The sequence below is a fragment of the Capra hircus genome, chromosome 18 (genome assembly GCF_001704415.2).
Source record: "Capra hircus breed San Clemente chromosome 18, ASM170441v1, whole genome shotgun sequence".
NCBI lineage: Eukaryota > Metazoa > Chordata > Mammalia > Artiodactyla > Bovidae > Capra > Capra hircus.
In genome coordinates this window covers 26459248-26477766 of record NC_030825.1, presented here as the reverse complement: position 1 = coordinate 26477766, position 18519 = coordinate 26459248, and the positions used below count along the sequence as shown (strand labels likewise).

At 54.9% G+C, this 18519-nt stretch overlaps 2 protein-coding genes across 9 annotated transcripts in view; both read right to left on the bottom strand.

The window, feature by feature from the left end:
- CPNE2 (copine 2) overlaps positions 1-3163 on the bottom strand; it is a 52710-nt gene extending 49547 nt beyond the window's left edge. Inside the window, exon 1 of the mRNA XM_018062033.1 lies at positions 2914-3163. The gene's annotated coding sequence lies outside the window, so the exon portion shown is untranslated. The remainder of the gene's footprint in view (positions 1-2913) is intronic.
- The window catches only part of NLRC5 (NLR family CARD domain containing 5), a 91476-nt gene continuing 83552 nt past the window's right edge, over positions 10596-18519 (bottom strand). For 2 of the 8 annotated variants that reach the window (XM_018062026.1, XM_018062027.1), the window contains 11 exons: positions 18266-18349; positions 16820-16903; positions 16352-16435; positions 15991-16074; positions 15772-15849; positions 14955-15038; positions 14797-14868; positions 14460-14543; positions 12960-13043; positions 12554-12637; positions 10596-11619 (listed from right to left, as the gene is read on the bottom strand). In XM_018062026.1, the coding sequence (XP_017917515.1) occupies positions 11505-11619; positions 12554-12637; positions 12960-13043; positions 14460-14543; positions 14797-14868; positions 14955-15038; positions 15772-15849; positions 15991-16074; positions 16352-16435; positions 16820-16903; positions 18266-18349 (937 nt within the window). In that variant the 3' untranslated portion in view covers positions 10596-11504. Of the gene's footprint in view, positions 11620-12553; positions 12638-12959; positions 13044-14459; positions 14597-14796; positions 14869-14954; positions 15067-15771; positions 15850-15990; positions 16075-16351; positions 16436-16819; positions 16904-18265; positions 18350-18519 lie in introns of those variants that run through there. The other 6 variants (XM_018062028.1, XM_018062029.1, XR_001919452.1 and 3 more) reach the window with 6 other exon arrangements.

The following is an 18519-nucleotide window of genomic DNA, read 5'->3' as shown; positions in this document are numbered from 1 at the left end:
GTTCCGTGACCTAACATCACAGACCCATTCAACAAGGAGGGGCAGACTCAGCCATCTTTCCAACACCAACCGAGTACCTGTAAGTGCAGGGAAAATGCCCTGAATAGGATGGACGTAAGATGCCCTTGTCGTCCCTGGAGCTGACCCTCTGGGGAGGAGGGCAGAGAACAAGCTGACATACACACACCACCCCCGCCCCCAGGTGAGGGGAGAGTGGCCAAGAGCCCAAGAAAAACTAAGCAAGGTGATGCAACAATGAGGGAGGGATCAGCCACTAGTCGTTTCATCTCGCCACTTGTGGAGAAATGCTCCAAGCCGTGGGCCTGCACACCCCTTGGCTTCACCACAGAGCAGAGGCCGGGTGGCCCAGCGAAGGGAGGGGACACTGGTCTGGGAGCCAGGAGATGCCGTGGGACTTCAGGAAGCCTTGAATCCCCTTGGGACTCGCATCCTCCCTCTGGGGAACGGGGGCGGGCCATGATTCATCTTCCCCACCTGCTGCCTTCCCAGATCCTAGGGTGACCTGGCCTCCCAGCTCCCAAAGAGCCCACCCTGTGTTCTGTGGTGGGGGGAGGGGAGCAGGCAGGAGGGGAGGGAACCCTGCCTCCTTTCTGAGGCCATATTCTCCCAGCTGGAGGGGGCTGGATTCCTGAAGTGACCACCGGTGACTCAGCAGCCCCTGCAAGTATCTGAGGAGGGGACAGCATCAGGCAGATGAGACCCCGGCCTCGGCTGAGAGCTTCTCAGACCTTGCCTGGTGACCCTACTCCTGCGGGAATTCCTAGAGAATGCTCTTCTGTTTTCCATCACACATTAGAGCCCTGTGAGGCTGGCCCAAGGTGGGGGAAACGGGACCACTCCACTGGATGTACCACCCCCATGGTGCTCTCTTCAGCCTATTGGCCCCTTCCTGCTCAGGACCTGCCCCTGGAATAGCCTAAAAGTCTGCCATCTGGATCCTGAAGCTTCTCTCTCCAGGAAGAAGGGGGAAGAGAGAAGAGCTGAGCTGGCCTGACAAAATCCCAGAAGGAATCCTCAAATCAGCAACCCACATCAGGCTTATTAATATTCCCATAACCATGATAACCATGGTTAACGCTAACCCAGCGCTTATCACCGACCAGCCACCGCGCCGGCGCATGAACCCTCTGTTGTGGAATTTAATCCTCACGGCTTCCTTTCGAGAACAATACAATCACCCTTAAAAGATTATGAAGGTGTAGAGTAGTGCTCTCACTACTTTACTGGTACAGAAACTGAGGATCTCTCTCCGACCCTCTTCTTACATCCCTGAGTTTTTAAATCTATGGCCTCTGGGAGGACGGTCCCATGTCCACCAGTGCACCCAATTTTGCAGAACACCTGCCCCCTGCCCCCAGTTCTAGTCTCCCAGCAGCCCGGTAAACTGGATTGAGTCATATTTTGCTTCATTTTACCACCGGAAAAGCCCTTAAGCCTTAGGAGTGGCAAGGCACCTAAAAAGGGACGGGGCAGAGGGACAGAACCCAAGAGTATCCATTCTTAGCCCACGGTTCTTTCCACAGAGAAAACTGCCTGGGTGACCCCTCTCACCCGGGCCAGCTCTGTCACGTGCCTGGGGCATTCCCACTCACTGGGCTCGACGTCAAGGTACTGCAATAAAACCACTCTTTATGCTTACACCCTGCCTCTGTATGCATAGACTGTGGACAATCCGCCCATTTTACAGATGATGACCTGGAGACTCAGAGGGAAGGTTTCAGCCAGGGGCCCACTGCTGGCTAGGTGTTCAGACCCAGGTCTCCCCAGCTCCCCATGAGGGCTGGTCAGAGGCAGGCTGCAGCTCCCGAAGGTTACAATCTGGCTTCTCTCCCCAATGACTGAAGCTGTGGGTACCCCCAAGAAACTGAAAAAGTTCCCCCATCCCTCAGTGACAACTGACACCCCTAGGGGAGCAAAAACTAAGGGTCAGTGGGACAATTCTCCCAGATCCTCCGCCCCCTCGTCACTTCCCCCAACACGTAACAGGGCCGGGGGGGGGGGGGGGGGGGAGTCCCAAACAGCAAGCACCACCTCCACCTGGCTACCAGAGCCCTGAGTTCCACCTGTGACCCTGGGCAAATCACAGCCCTCTCTGAAGGAGCCCCTTCCCCAAAGAGGCGTGCCCAGCGAGGCTGGGGGATGGAATAGGAAGAGGAAAGTCAGAGCCCTCTATCTTTTCAAAGAAACAGCGCTGCGGGAAGACGGGGACCTGGAAGGAAGAAAGGGTCTTGCTCTTTACCCACACTTCCGCCCTCCCCGCCCCGCCCCCCGTTCCAAACACACAGGTGCCAGACAGCTTTTGCAAAAAAAACTAGTTTGCAAACACACTCCGACTTCTGGGAAGCTGCCCAGTTCCACTCCCTCTCTTTACTCCCCCTTCCCCGGCAGGGAACTGATTCTCTAGCAGGTCCCAAAGGCTGCGGGCGGAGGCGGGGGTGGTGGGCCCGGGTGGGAGCAGGGCAAAAGTTGGCGAGGAGTGCCGCGAGCCAGCCTGACTCCAAGACTTCCGCAGCTGCGACGGTGGCGGGACTCCACCTTCCCGACGCCCTCCCTCCCCCCAAGGGTCCTCGGGCGAGGTAGGAGGGTCCGGACGCGGCTGGGCTCGGACCCCGGAGGGCACCTCCGTTCTCCAGGCACCCTGCCCTCGGCTCCCCCGCGGTCCGGGAAGATGCCAGGGCGCCCCCGCGTGGCCGGGTCGGAGCTGAGTCACCGAAACGCTGGAGTCTGGATGCGAGCCCGTGGCAGGGGCTTGGGGCTCCGCAGCCCCTCGAAGCCGAACCCAGCTTCCTTCCAGCTCGCCACTGGCTCCAGAAGCCAAGTCCCCAGGCCGAACTTGAGCCCTCGCGCCACGGGCCCCAGCCCGCCCCTTTGCCCGCCAGGGCCCCCGCTCACCGCGGGTCCGGCGGGCGCCGCTCCCCGTCACCGCGCGGCTGCCGCTCCCTGCGCTCCGGGCCACTGGGGCATCCCAGGGCGCTCCCCTGCTCGGCCGGGCCCGCGCGCGCGGGACGGGCTCAGGGCGCTGCCCCTGCGGCCATGGCCAGCTCGCGTGCGCTCCCAGCCGCTAGCGGTCCGGTCCTCCTCCCGGGCCGGGCGGGCGGGCGGCGGCGGCGTTGGCTGCCGCTCGGGCTCCTCCCTCGGCCGAGGAGGGGGGCGGGCGTGGGGCGGGAAATGGGAGGCGAGGTGGGCGCTTCCTGGAGGGGCGAGCGCTCCCACGGGCGGAGCGGGGGCGCTGTCCCGCCCGCCTCCGGTGGTTCGGACCCTGCGGCTGGCGCGCCCTGGTGCTCGGGGCTCCCAGCGCCTCGGGGCCCCGTGGGTTCGAGGCGGGGATCCGAGGGTCCTAACGTTGCCCGCTAGGACTCCGCAGATCGGAACGCAAGGTGGCTCGCACTCGCCCCAGGCCGGCCTAGTCCGAGCTGCGGGCACCTCCGAGTTGCCTGCACTGTGCGCCAGGGTCCAAGGGTGGGCTCTGCCCGGGCCTGGGGGGCCGTAGGGCGCCGCCTGCTGCCTCGACCCCAAGGGCTGTTGGACTCAACGCTGCGCCCTCGGGGGATGCACCACGGGGTTTGGTTCTGGACTGTACTGACAGCACTGGGATCGCCGCGTTTTCTCTCCACTCCTCCCCTTTTTTCCTTTTTTCTTAGTAAAAGAGCTCGGCGTTTTCTTGTCGCCGCCAGGAACTGGGAAGATGACACATACCACACATACGTATTTCTCTGACAGAGACAATGGGATAAAGACAGTTCGAACGGTGCCTGGGACTAGGCAGCGGGAGGGCGACTAGGCGGGCCCCTGAGAGCCTGGCGCCCAGTCCATCCTTCGGCGGCGGCCTTCTTTCCCTATAAGAGGCACGGGTTTCGAGCTACAGGTCACTCGACAGTATTTCCGTGCCTGCTCCCCCGCCCCTCTCCCTAGTCCAGTGCTCCAGACAGGAGCCTCATTTAACCAAACTGTGGAGGACAGGTCTCCGGACCTCAAGTCCACGTCCAAAGCCCTTGGCTCCGGGGCTCAGGGACTGGAGTTAACCCGGAGCACTTGGGTTGTGAGTTTTCCATTCCAGGCAGGCGAGGGTTAACTGGGAGACTCACGTTGCAGCCAGCGAGCCTCCCTCCACTTCTGAGTCACTGGCACTTTGCAGCCTTAGAGGGCGGCTGTTAAACAGCCCCAGGGCTCTGAGCTTTGTTCTCTGCCTGCTTGCTCCCCTATCCATCCTTCTTTGCTACAAACTCTCTCCTCTGTCTTCCACCTTAAAGTCCTCAAAGCCCTCAGCCCAGCTGTGGGGCAAACCAATCCAGAGTCATTCTTAGAGTCAGCTGCAGCCCCTCTTCCTCCAGGAAGCCTTTCCTGATTGATCTGACCCCTAGCGTCCCTCTCCTCTCCTCGCTCCAGAGCAGAAGAGCCAGGCGCTGGGATAGATGGTGGTGAATCCAAGCTGAGAGCCCTTCCCTTAGGGTGCTCACCTCTCAGAGGCAAGACCGTGGCCCGGGCAATCATACTGCTGTATGAAAAGTACAAAGGGAACTTCCCTGGTGGTCCAGTGGCTAAGCCTCTGCACTCGCGTGCAGGGGGCCCCGGGTTCCATCCCTGGTCAGGGAACTAGATCCCACAAATAAGAATTCCTGTGCTTCAACTAAGGATCCCACATGCCACAAAGAAAATCAAAGATCCTGAGTGCTGCAACTAAGACCTGGCTCAGGCTAATTAGTTAAAAATTATAAAATTATAGTGATGGTTACACATCTGTAGATATATTCAAAACTATTGACTTGTATACTTTAAAGAGGTGAATGTTATAGCATGTGAACTATATCTCAATAAAGCTTTTTTTTTTTTTAATGTCAGGAATTAGGAGAGCATAGAGGTCAGTTGTTTAAGGCCAACTGTCCATCACGGTGGAGTCTATAGTCTGTCTTTGATCCACACACAATACAGTGCTGTTACTACAAAATGTTGAAGTCTTTTCTTGCCCTGATAGAGACTTCTCTGTGCACAGTTGGGAAGCCTCCATTTCTCTAAAAAGGGCTGATAGGAGGGTGTGTGTGTCCACGTGCACCTATGGCCCGTGGATTAGACTGACTTGAAGCAGCACCACCTGTGCCGGAGGCCCTGGCTGGCCTCAGGTGTGTGTAAGCAGGGTGAGGATGGAGCGTGTCCAGTAATCTACACTACCTCTTAAATCACCCCAAGCATTGTCATCTCTCAGGGCTCTGGGGGCCTGCTGGCTCAACTATGGGAGTTCTTGCTCAGGATTTCTCACAGATTTGCAGTTAGGCCGTGGCCGGGCCTGGAGTTATCTAGAAGTTTTCTTACACATTTATCTGGCAATCGATGCTGGCTGTCAGCTGGGACTGCGGCTGGAACGCCTACCTGTGACCCTTCCATGTGGCCTGGGCTTCCTCATAGCGTGGCGGCTGGGTTCCAAGTGTGAGTATCCAAGGGAACCAGGTGGAAGCCTTATGCCTTATCTTTTCTAGGACTCGGCTTTGGAATTCGTATAACGTCTCTTTGACTACAGTCACTGGCTCGTTCCATAGGCCCCACCTTTAGATGAGAGGAGGTTTTAGGAATTATCTTTATCTTTAGGAAGACCATGTGGGAGGGGAGATATTATGGTGACCATCTTTAGAAAATACCATCAGCCCACAAAGGGGGTTGATGTAGAGACACATTAGTGATAGAGACATCCCACTCCAGGATCTCAATGAGAGTTGGGTGTGGCTCATCCCACTCCTACATCTCAGGCACGGAGTTGTGGCCCCTGGTTTGCATTCCAGCCTGTCCAGTGACCACCTAGGTGAGATCACTCAATCCTCTGGGCCTCAGTTTCCACCTCTGTAAAAGGGAAGGACAGAGTTAGTATCTGGTGTCTAGCCTGGTACCAGGCAGGCCTGGACAACAGGGCTAGCCTGTTGTTATTACTACTTTAAAGATCCAGGGTTGCAGTCGCTCTAAGGCAGAGATAGCTCCTTCCAGGGTCAGGATGCCCAGGACTCCCCCACTTCCTTGGCCTTGCCCTTTATCGGCCTGACATGCCCACCAGCCCCGGTCTTGTACTGCAGGGTGCAAGTGGGTGCAGGGGTGGGGACTATGGCACAGAAGACTGAGGATTCTGGCCTCCGAGACGCAATCCAAGGACCCCATCTGGTGTTTGCTCTCTAGGGAAAGTTCCTCTTCTGTCACCTCCCCCTCAGGGCAAAGGTCAATTTCCGGGCAGCCAGGGCAGGGCTGGGGCTGGTGTGGGATGAGCAACAAGGTGTGGCTTCCAAAGGCGGAAGGTGGGGTTGAGGGGCCAGGGCTCCAGCTCTGGGGTCACACTGGGTGGGGGTGGGGTGCTGCGCTGGGGTGGCTGCGGGAGGGAGGAAGACCAGCTGCCCCTGGGAGCTTTACCAAACCAGCCACTGCAAGGTCTCATCCAGGGAGCTCCAGATATGTCCAGATGGCACACACAACTCTGTCTGGGGCCACCGCCCTCAGGCCTGGCCTTGCCCACATAAGGGTGGGGCTGAGGGCCAGAGGCAAGGCTAGCAGGTCATAGAGCCCCTGTGCCTTCCTAGGGGGCCTTCTCTTTGAGGAACACACACAGACCCCAGCCAGGACCGCCCCGAAGTCCTCCCTCCTTAAATGCTCCAAAGTTGTAATTGGAGCTCCGCTAAATACTTGCTGTGTGACTTTGGGAACATCTGTGCGTCTCTGGGCCTCATTTGTAAAATGGAGGATGTTGTCACTGAGACTGTGGCTATGGGCCTTGAGGAGTTCCCAGAGGGTGAAGTCCTACAGAACTCTCACCAGGAGAGGCAGCCAGCCGAGGATTCGGACCCCAGCTGAGGGAGTGCAGTGATGAGCCATCAGGTCATCTTAGCACCTGGAGAAAGTAGGTCCTTGCGCTTTGACTCATTTTGCTCATGCCCTCACTAAATAGATGCAGAAACTAGGACACCGCCTGTGGGATTCAGTCGCAAAATTTGAAAGTTGTTAAGAGAGTAGATCCTAAGAGTTCTCTCAAGGAAAAAACATTTTTTTAAAAGGTTTGTATCTATAGGAAATGATGCATGTTAATAAACTTAGCATGGTAATCATCTCACAATGTATGTATTCATAAGTCACTTTATCATACATTTTAAATTTATACAGGGCATGCGTGCTCAGTTGTGCCCGACTCTTTGCAACCCCATGGACTGTAGCCCACCAGGCTCCTGTGTCCATGGGATTTCCCAGGTTGGAGAAATCCCATGGACAGAGATTGGGTTGCCTGGAGTGGGTTGCCATTTCCTCCTCCAGGGGATCTTCCAGACCCAGGGATTGAACCTGCATCTCCTGCATTAGCAGGCAGATTCTTTACCCCTGAGCCACCTGGGAAGTCCTAAACTTATACAGTGCTATGTGTCAATTATATCTCAATAAACTGTAAAGAAAACAAACAAACAAAAAGTTTGTAAAGACCCAGGTTTGACTCCTGGCACTAGCATTTACTAGCTTTCACACACAGTGCTTACTAGACTGCCTTTGGGCAAATTAGGAAGAATCTCTGGGTCTCAGTGTCCTCGTCTGGGGAAGGAGGGTCACCAGGATCTAACAGGACAAGATAAGGAACATACATGTAAAGGTTTACCTCGCCTGAGGGGCAGCATACTCTAGTGGGTCGCCAACGTGGCTGCACATCAGAATCACCTGTGGAGCTTTCGAAGTACCACTCCATTCTTAGGAAAGGAGGTTAAAAACTCCTCAGGTGATTCTAATATGCAGTCCAGCTTGAGATCCACTCACTGGTCTGTGGTTTTACTCAGTGCAACCAGCAGCACTAACATCACTCAGGCGCTTCTTAGAAATGCAGAATCCCAGGCCCCACCCCAAACCTGCTGAATCAGAATTTGCGTTAATGAACTCCTCAGATGGTTCAGTGCACATGACAGTGTCTATAACGGTGATTTTTTTTTTTTTTTTTTTTCTTTTCAGCTGGAGAGGTACTGGCTCGGAGCGTGAACTTCAGACATGTGTTTAGGGGAAGGATGGAGGGGGCAATTTGGGAGAATCTGAGACCTAAGTTCTACGACTCCCTTCAGAAAGGGAGTCTGTAAAACCATAGGATGGAGGCCAAGGGACAAAGTAGAAAAATGAGCTGATCCCAGCCTTGCAGTTAGACCTGGGAACTCACCAGCCTGGTCACATTCTTCGTGAGAAGACTCAGGCACAGAAACGGGGAGCATCTTTTTAGTATATGTGCTGCTGGAGTGAGCACATGGAGCTCCATTTTGATTACTGGCCCAGAGCCTTAGGTTTCTTTGAGTTTTATCTGTTTTCATTTATCTGTTTAAACTGAGGCTTACTTTGGGAAGGAAAGAGTGTGGGGTAGAAAGATAGTCCTAGCCTTGAAACAAGTTGGTTGCAGGAAAGGTAGTTTCTTTTTTTTAAACCAAGTGAATGTGCTTGGTCGCTCAGTCATGTCTGATTCTTTGTGACCCCATGGACTTGCAGCCCACCAGGCTCCTCCATCCATGGGGATTCTCCAGGCAAGAACACTGAAGTTGCTATGCTCCAGGAAACCAAGTGTGGCCATTTAAAAAATATTTATTTATTTGGCTGCTTTGGGTCTTAGGTTGTGGCATGCGGGCTCAGTAGCTGTGGTGCATGGGCTAAGTTGCCCCATGGCATATGGGATCCTAGTTCCCCAACCAGGGAGGGAACCTGGGCCCCCTGCATTGGAAGGAAGATTCCTAACCACTGGACCACCAGGGAAGTCCCCAGAGAGTAAGTTTTTTAGTAATAAGAGCATGGTAACGGTCCTTGACGTCAGCCTGGGCAGCTCTTCAGGGCTGACAGTACTGAGGTTTATTTCCAGGCATTTGCTACAAGTTTCTTGGAGTTTAGAACTTGGACAAGGACACGACTTCACTTGCAGTTTTCACTTTCATGCATTGGAGAAGGAAATGGCAACCCACTCCGGTGTTCTTGCCTGGAGAATCCCAGGGATGGGGGAGACTGGTGGGCTGCCATCTATGGGGTCGCACAGAGTTGGACATGACTGAAGCGACTTAACAGCAGCAGCCAGCAAAGGGGAAAGAAGAAGGGAAGACAAGCAGCAAATGAAGAGTGGCTCTGAGCTCTGGGTTCTGCTTGGTGTGCAACCCACCTGGCCTGGAGCTTTCGATCCACGCTGTTCCTTCCTCAGCTGTGACCTCCATGGTCAAGGGCTCCTCAGGCTTTGAGGAGTTCATCCTCCAGTCTTAGACAAGAGAAGGCAGTACAAACCCCCTCAGTGTGAAGGTGCACCATGATGGCCTTGGCGTCATTTCCCAGAAGGGAAAGACTGAATTGGGGCTCAAGGTTTCCAGGTAAACTTCTTGAATCTTCTACCTGCCCACCCTTCTCCCCCATGACCAGGCTGCTGGCCCCACTCCATGCCAGCCTCCAGCATCACCACCTAACTTCTGGATTCAGTGCTGAAGCGATCTCAGGACTTGCCAGTGGGCCAGCCTGCCCTCCAGTGGGGCTCAGCAGTAACTGCACCCTCCCTGCTCCACTTTTCACAAGGGACTGCAGCTCTGGATGAAGGCTCCCCAGATACCAGCTTGTTCAACCTACAGGTGGGTGATGGACAGGGGGTGCTCTCCACCTTCCACTTCAGACACCCCTCCACTTCATATGACATTCAGCCCTAAAAGGGGTACGTAATGAATGAGTATGTGACAGATACCTCCTTCATCCTAGGGACTCTGTGTACTTGCTCCCTGACCCCTCCAGAAGGCCTGGGAGGCCAGGGGTGTTACTCACACACAAAGGATCAGCTCCTGGCCTTGAGGGCTGGTGGCAAGGGGTCAAGTCACATTCCATTCCATGCCCATCTGACTTCCAAAGCCATATTCTTAATGTACCACCTGCCTGTGGAAACCTTTTAGCCAGGAGTTCCCAGGCAAGTAGCAAGAGGGAGGGGAGGGCTGGGGATGGTGACAAACTGAGGGACGTGCACCACATCTAAAGGACACCCTTAGATGTCCCCAGCAGATTACTCTTGAGTAGGAATGCTGGGCTAGCACCTAAGAGAAGCTGAAAGGCGAATTTGAGGTATAAGTTCCCAATTTAAAATATCGACAAATCAGAGAAGAGTGTAGATATACCGCAAGCCAAACAAAGACTCTTTAACACTAAGAGCTTTTACAATAGCCTTATGGTATAGGTAAGCTCGGGCTTCCCTGGTGGCTCAGATGAGAAAGAATCTGCCTGCAGTGTAGGAGACCAGGGTTCGATCTCTGGGTTGGGAAGATCCACTGGAGAGGAAATGGCAACCCACTCCAGTATTTTTGCCTGGAGATTCCATGGACAGAGGAGCCTGGCAGGCTACAGTCCGTGGGGTCGCAGAGAGTTGGACATGACAGGTAAGCTCTGGAGAGAGGAGGTGACTTACCTGTGATCACAGACCATGACAGGGTCTGGACCTGACCCCGTGTCTCCTGACTCCCGGGCCAGTGCTCATCTCAGCATGTTTCTCTGTGTTCTGGCTGCTCTCCAGGCCCCAGGGTGGGGTGGGAACCATTTCTGACTTTGGCTAGGTGGCAGAACACATCAGAATAGAGACTAGAGGCTGGAAGACCACCCACATTTATTGGTCAAACTAGGCTTACAGTGCAGCAGGACCACCCTTGGCCCCGCTTGGAAGTAACGAGGACATGGTGTGGCACGCAGCCCCTGGGCACGTGTGCAGGTTGTGCTGAGGTAGTGGCTGGATCCAGCGGTCTTCCTTGACTGTCTTGACAGTCCCCGCCCCCTGCACCCTTAGGCCTAGCTTTGTCCCTTACACCACACAGACTGGGCCCGTCCAAGGTCATGCTGGCTCGACCCAAAAGTCCTTAGAAATTAAGGGAGAGGGGGTGATCCAGTTTACAGATGAGCAAACTGAGACTTGAGGCAGGAAGACACTCATTCAGAAGCCTCATGGCTAAATCCCTGGCTTGTCAGTGCTCGGACAGTCTCCCCAGCCCATTCTGGGCAGAAGACGTTCCCTGGTTTAGCTGCTCTGGAAATGCAATTTATAAATACAGATTTGGCTTTAAAAAGTAATAAATTAGATCTTGGACCAGCCTGAGGGAATATGGCCAGTCACATGGCACAAGACCTGGACGTCTGTCACGTCTCATATACGCACCACCCATCACATGTAGTGCCGGGACCCATGCCATTGACCCACAGGCCACATTGCAGGTATCATGCAATGTCACATGGAATGTTGCCACGCGTGACCTTCCACATCACACGCCACACCATGACATGCTCATTGTGCTTCATGTTCCTGACTGGTCATGCATGTCCCAAGGGATGTAGGGTAGTCATACTCCACTCTTTGTCACCAAAAATGTCCTCCCTGAAGACTGTTGCAGGAAAAGCGTGTTCCTCCCTCTTGATCCAGGGACAGCCAGCTTTTTTCATGAGCCCTCTATCCTCGTGGATGAAAACTGGCATCACTCGGCTGGATTCAAAGGGACTTGAGGGCACCATCAGGTACCCCGAGGGATGACCTGTGGCTGGTTGTCAAAGAAAGCAAAGTCCAGCCTGGGCTCCTGGTTCTGCAGATGCTGGGCCATGTCCGGCGGAATGGGGTTATTCCAGAGGCTGCCGGGCACAGAGACAGACACTTAGCACTGGGCGCTGCTCACTTACCCTCTTCTCTCTGCCCTCTGTCCTACCTACAGATGGGGAAACCGAGGCCCCAAAGGGGAAGAGCTGCTGTCAGAGTTAGGTGGCAGGCAAGAGCAGGTGGAAGGCCAGCATGGCTGCCTTCGGGAGATGGTATCCCCCACGCTCACCTAACTTCTTCCACTCCATCTTTTTTTTGCTGCACTTTGCAGCATGCAGGATCTTAGTTCCTGGACCAGGGATTGAACCTGTGCCCCCTGAAGTGGAAGCATGGACCTGTAACTACTGGATTACTAGAGAAGTCTCCTCCACTTTCTTCCCCAGAAGCTAGCCTCTTCCCCAGAGCCGTGCTCATATGACACATTGTATAAATGAGAAAAAAGCTCCCCTTCTTTATGACACCACTTCCATTGTCTGACTGTCGTAATATGTTGAATTTTATAGAGAGAGACACCTCACTACCACTAGAAATGTAATACTTCTACTATGTGAATGGTGTCCCTTAGATGCTGTGCCCTGGTGCAGTACACAACCTATACAGCTGGCCCTGATTACAGCTACCATGTTATATGCTTACCATGTACCTGGCATTGTGCTCGGGGCTTAATCTGATCGTTTAGTCTGCAGAGCAGTGCTCTGACGTAGATACTATCACTATTGCCATTTTACAAATAAGGAAACTGAGATTCAAAGACGTTGAGTTATTGATGTGAAATTGCACAGTTGTTAACTGACAGAGCTGGGGTTTGATCTGGGTCTGTTTGCTGCCAAATCCCTGATGAGTGGGTCCAAGTCTCCTTAAATAATCCCCAACCCAGGTCCTGCCTCCTCCTACAGGAAGTCCTCTTACATTGCAGGGCTGGTGTGCTCACCCCACCCCCACCATCTCTGCCTCCACAAGCCCTGTTACCGAATGACTTGGATGCCAGATCCCTGTGCCAGCCCTTCAACCAGGAGCCAGGCTCCATAAGCTGTGATCCGATTTTTCTCCAGGCTTCCAGATGGACAACAAAGGGAAAGAGATTGAGATGAGATGGGGAGGGGATGGCCTAGGGGGTTTCCCTATGTCTCTTCCCCAGGACAAGGTTGGGGAACATAGGCTCCCCACAATTCTGCTTAGAGAACTCAACATTCAACAGTCCAGTGGGAAGGCTGAAGACTGGGACCCAGGAGAGCTAATGGACAAAGTGGGGAAGTCCAGGAGGGCTTCCTGGAGGCAGGGGCCTGACCCAGTGGCCTCCTGGCTTTCCCCAGGACACAGGGCCCCCTTTGGTCCTCCCATTCCCTTCTGGCTTCCCCAGATGTGCCCATCATACTCCACTCTCTTTAGCCGGCCCATCTGCGGCAGGACCCGGGCCAGCTCAGCAGCTGCCTCATCCCCGAGCAGATTCCAGGACAGCCTGCAGGGTAGGGAGGGGTCCAAAAGTCAGCAGCAGGAGAGCCGAGAGGGAGAGACAAGGCGGCAGTGGGGAGGGCTGGGGGCTGCTGTGCAGGCACCAGAGAGGTGCCTGATGGGGACCTGTGTGCCCTCCCTGAAGACTGTACTAGGCACAGAGGGCTCCTCCCTACTCCCCCCAGCCCCCTTCCCGAGCTGGTCATCCCACAGGAACCCAGACAGCTTAGGAGCCGGCTGTCCTGAGAGTTCAGGACACGCGACTGTGGAAACGTCAGGATCTAAACTTCCACCATGCACAGGCCTCCCTCCTGACTTTGCCACGTCCATGCACCACCACCTGTATTATTATTTCACATTTTTCTTTAAATCAGTCCTCTATGCCCTCTTTTATTCACTTTAAGAAATTCATATTCAGAAACATCTATCACTACTATGAATGAGAAGCCTGTGTTGGGGACCCTAACCAGAAAGTAGTTACAAGGATACAACAGGGCAAACAATGGCATTCACTCCTAACTGGAACCTGTGTCCTTCCTAAAGTGCTGACCCTGTGGTCTGCCCCCCTGCTGACTAAAAAGGGGCAATCACCCATGTTGGGTGAGTGAGCACTGATCTGAGACTTTCTCTTTGTTGTATAAAGTAATGAGAAGAATTAAAATCTTCAGGACGCAAACCTAAAATCTTATAAAATTATATATATCCTGTACTTAAGGAAATCACATTTTCTTCTGGTATGCTCAGGGGTCCAGGTTGGTCCTGGCAGTCTAGTTTATCTCTGAGGCAATACTGCCAGGCCCCAAGGTCCAAGCACCTCTGATTGCCAAGAGAGAGGTGGACACAATCAGGGGGCAGGTCAGGGGGCCTGCTGGTTCCAGCCACTCTTCACTACCAACAGGTGGTTTGAAAATCAAGACTCCATCCGCCAGATGGGGTGGTCCATCCAGGCGCCTCCCAAAGGGAGAGTCAGGGGCAATGGTCCTGACCATCCAGCTCATCTCCACCTGGTCCACCTTCCCTCCCACCCTCCTTAGCTGGGGAAGAGGCTGAATGGCTTAGAGCAGGGGTCCCCAGCCTCTGGGATCTAATGCCTGATGATATGAGGTGGAGCTGATATCATAATAGAAATAAAGTGTACAATACATGTAAGGTGCTTGAATCATCCTGAAACCATTCCCCCCAACCCCCATAGTCCATGGAAAACTTGTCTTCCAGAAAATTGGTCTCTGGTGCCAAAGAGGTTGGGGACCTTCGGCAACTTAGACCAACAACACTTGCAGCTCAAGTGTTAAAAGTTCTTCGAGAGGAGGTTTGAGCAAGAATGACCTTCCCCATGTAAGACCAGAAGGCCTCCAAGGAGGAAGGAACCAGGCCCCCAGGTGGCTGCTCTTCCCAGCTCCGGGCTAGCCCCCCAAGCACTCACGTGATATTTTCCAGGGCCGGACAGAGCACAAAGCTGGCAGCGAGGGGCTTGGCGGCCTGGTTGTCAATCTCACACGACACCAGGCTGGAGAGAAGAAGGGGATGGGATGGAGGTATCTGAGTCAGGGGTGCCCCAGCCTGCAATCAGAGCAGGAGGGAGTAGAGTGGCTAGGGGCTGGGACATGCTGGGAGTCTTAAGAAAGTGCCCCCTCTTTTTTGTCCCAGGCTCCCCCCATACCTGAGGTCTCTGTCACTTCGAAAGCCTTCCCAGGTGTCAAGCTTAGCCAAAGAAGGGCTGCCTGCCACAGCACCCCAGCTGGTCAGAGCAGGCTACTTACTCAAGCTGCCGGAGCACTGGGAGCCCCTGATGGAAACGCGGGACCCCTCCGGCCAGGCTGTTCTCTGCCAAGCTGCAAGGCAGGGGAGACAGCCGTGAGCGGAAGCCCCAGACCCTCCCGGCCTGTCCCCCTGCCCAGGTTCCAGGGCCCCTACTCACCTGATCTCTTCCACATGTGGGCATCCATCCAGGGCCTGGCCCAGACTCAGCACCCCCTCTGGGCTCAGATGGCTGGATGGCAGGCTGGGGAAAGGGAAGGGGTGAGGGCAGCCTGGAGGGGCAGGTATGGGGGTTGGGAGGGGCTGGATCCCCCCAGCCTCAGCCTGTATCAGGCTGCACTGCCACACCTTAGACCCTCTCTGGGTAACTGCCACCCCAACCCCCCCCCCCGCGCCCCCCCCCCCAGCCCCACACAGGACATAGCGGGGTATGAAGGGGCCCTGGCTTTGGGATCTGAGATCCCAAGTTCAAGGCCTGGCTCCTCCACGTATGAATAGGGCAATAGGGTAAGCTTTCCATACTTCTCCTGGCTTTAGTTCCCTTGCCTGGAAAATGGAGCCGGTAGAAATCGCGGTCTCAGAGGGCTCAGATAAGACCCTGGACATAAACTGTAAAGTGCCGAGGCCATGCTACGGGGTGCTTTGCTCCTGCATAGCCCTTTGCTGACACTTCCTCCTTTACCCTCGGAGATTGGCTCACAGGGACACCAAGCTGGGATCCTTGTTCTTCTTTTACAGACGAGGAAACTGAGACTCAGAAAGGGCAGGGGCTTGGCCAAAAGCTGGTGGCTGAACCCAGACTAGCTGGGTCCCCTAATTTCCCGGCCTCAGAGGTAGGGCAGTTAGCCCAGGACACATCCCAGTTTCTCCTACGGCATGGCCGTTCAGCGATGGGGCCTTGACCCCCTAGTGCTCCTGGCTGGGGTAGGGGGGGCTTTCCGCTAACCCTGCACACACCACAGACAGGGGCCACTCACTGCAGGACTCTCAGGTGCCGGGGCAGCCCCTTGGCCAGACCCAGGGCTGTGCAGTCTTCCAGGGCATTGCAGCCAAGCCTGGAAAAAGAGAAGGGATGAAATTGAGCACCAGGCTGGCCCACTCCAGACCCCTGCCCTGTGCCTAGTGGGGGACCCAAGTACCAGGTGGGCCACAAGGACACAGAGGGCAGAGGGCAGCCCACCCGGGCAGACACTCACATCAGCTCCTCGAGGTGCCTGCAAAGGGTGAGAGATTCTGCCAACCGTGCTCCCCCTGCTGGGCCAATGCCATTCGCTGAGAGGCTGAAGAGGGGCAGATGTCAGACTCTCGACTCCCTTATGCCTCACCCCACCACATCCGCTGGGCCCCCCACCACCCATAGCACCCCCACCACCCACTGATGAGGCAGAGAGACCCAGAGAGGAGCAGGGGCTGGGCTGGCTCAAGGTCCCCGAATCAGCAGTGTCAGGAGGTAACCAGCCCCACTGCCTGAACACCAGGGTTAGGGGGGGAAGCCACAGTCTCCCCAGACCATAGCGTGGTTGCCGAGGGCCCTTGTCTGGAGGGCTGGCCACTCACTCTATCTTCCTGAGCTCAGGGAGCCCCGGCAGGACAGCAGCTAAGTCCTGGGCACCGGTGTTTCCGATCTGGTTGTGGCTCAAGCTTGGGGAGAAAACAGCAGGAGAACCGGAAGTGTCAGCCCACCACCCATCTTGTCTCCATCCCAGAAGAGGAGGCTGGAGTCTAGAGAAGGGCTTCAAGCCATGATGGTAAGTCCCCTCACCCTGTGATGGGTGAGGATTCCAAACTCTTGTCTTCTGTTTAGGATGATCCCCCTGGTGTCTGACCTAAATCCTTCTTGCTGCAATCAATATCCTATATCCTATCTTTGGGTCTCCCAAGATCCTGGGTCTGGGGTTATGCAGCATAGAAGTGGGTGAAGGGGACAAGACTAAGAAGTGAAGAGTGTCCTCAAAGAGCCCCTTACTTTTGTCACCTTGCCCTGCCAAAGTTGTCTTGGGTCTGGGGGAGGGACAGGCAACTCACCTCAGCTCCTCCAAGCTGGTGGCAGCTCTGAGAGCCTTTGAAAGGTGGCAGCAGCCGACATCATCGATGTTGCTCCTGCTCAGACTGGAGAAGCAGGCCTCAGTCAGGAGTAAAGGCATTTGCAAGTGCTGTGCTCAGCGCTCTACAGTTTGCAAAGCCTTTACACATCCAAGAACTCATACACCAGTCACAAAACTTTCAAGGGATGGGGATGGGCAAGGTGGGCAGACTGTACCCAATATCCAGACAAGAAATCAGAGGCCCAGGGAGGAGCTGTGATGGGCCAAAGACTCCCAGGGACTCACAGGCAAGGTGGAAATGGAAGCCCAGAGCCATTGGCCTGGAACAGTAGCCTCATTTTTTGGTTTGGCCAGGCTTCACCTCAGCACCCGAGTGGGGGATCTTCAGGCCAGCCCGGCTGAATGTCAATATCACGTGTCTCTCACAACTCACCCTGCTCTAATCTATACAAATAGTGGGCTTTTCCTTAAACCCAGTCAATTTATGGTCTTTTCTGCACTTGACCACACCCTGCCTCTGTTGAGTAGCAGGGGGTGAGGGTGGGGGTAAAGGAGGGAAGGTGGGGATGGGAGGGACCGTGGGGAACCAAACAAAAACAGCTGACGCAAAGTATTAGTCTGAGGGTTGTTTTGCTGTCTTTGGTTTTGCAAACTAATTTTTAGGGAGCCTCCTTTAGGTGAATTAATTTAGGGTGAAATGGCCTGGTCCCCCAAACTCTCTGAGCTCATATCCTACATGCTCTACCCTGTCTTGGGTTTGTTTGGAGTCACAATATCTCCTCTTTTGAAAGACTACACGAAAAGAACATGGGCTATTTGTTTATCAAAGTGGCCAGGGGCACAGGGTAGAATATCAAGGTCATCAGCTCTGAGACGAGACTGTCACTGCTCAAAGTGGGGTCTGTGGCCCCCAGAATGGGCATCCCCTGGGAGCTTGAAATGCAGAGTCTAGGCCACCCACATCATGAATCAGAAACAAGAACACAGGATGAATCTGCACACGGAGGGCTGCCCCAGGACTTGGGCCCAGCCCCTTCCAGCCGTTCTCCAGGAGGAGGCTGCATGTGCGTGCTTGGTCGCTCAGTCGTGTCCAGCTCTTTGCAGCCCTGTGGACTGTCACCCGCCAGGCTCCTCTGTCCATGGGACTCTCCACGTGAGAGTACTGGAGTGGGTTGCCACTTCCTCCTCCAGGGGATCTTCCCAACCCAGGGACCGAACCCACGTGTCCTGCATTGCAGGCAGATTCTTTACTCATTGAGCCACCTGGGTAGTGGAAGGCTGTGACACTGACCTGGGAGGGTACAGGAATGTCCCGAGGACGGGAGCCATGGAGGTTCTCAGGAAGGTGCCCCAGGGCTCCCCTGGACGGGTGGTCCCAGCAAAGCTGGGCAGTATGCCCCCCACTCACTCCCACGGGGTCACTCACCGGAGGCTCTGCAGGAGTGTCATGTGGCCTAGTCCTTGAGTGAGCACAGCCAGGGTGGAGCCGCCCAGTGGGAGGTGGCTGAGGCTAGAGGAGAGGAGGCCATAGGAGGACTTAGCATAGTGGGCTTGGGTCCCCAACGTGGACCCCGAGTGCTCAGCAATGACCAGCGATCTCCAAGACAGCCACGTAGTATTTAACAAATAACTGTACAAACAAACCTGCACTGGGAAATTCAAATGCTGGTTCTCTGTACA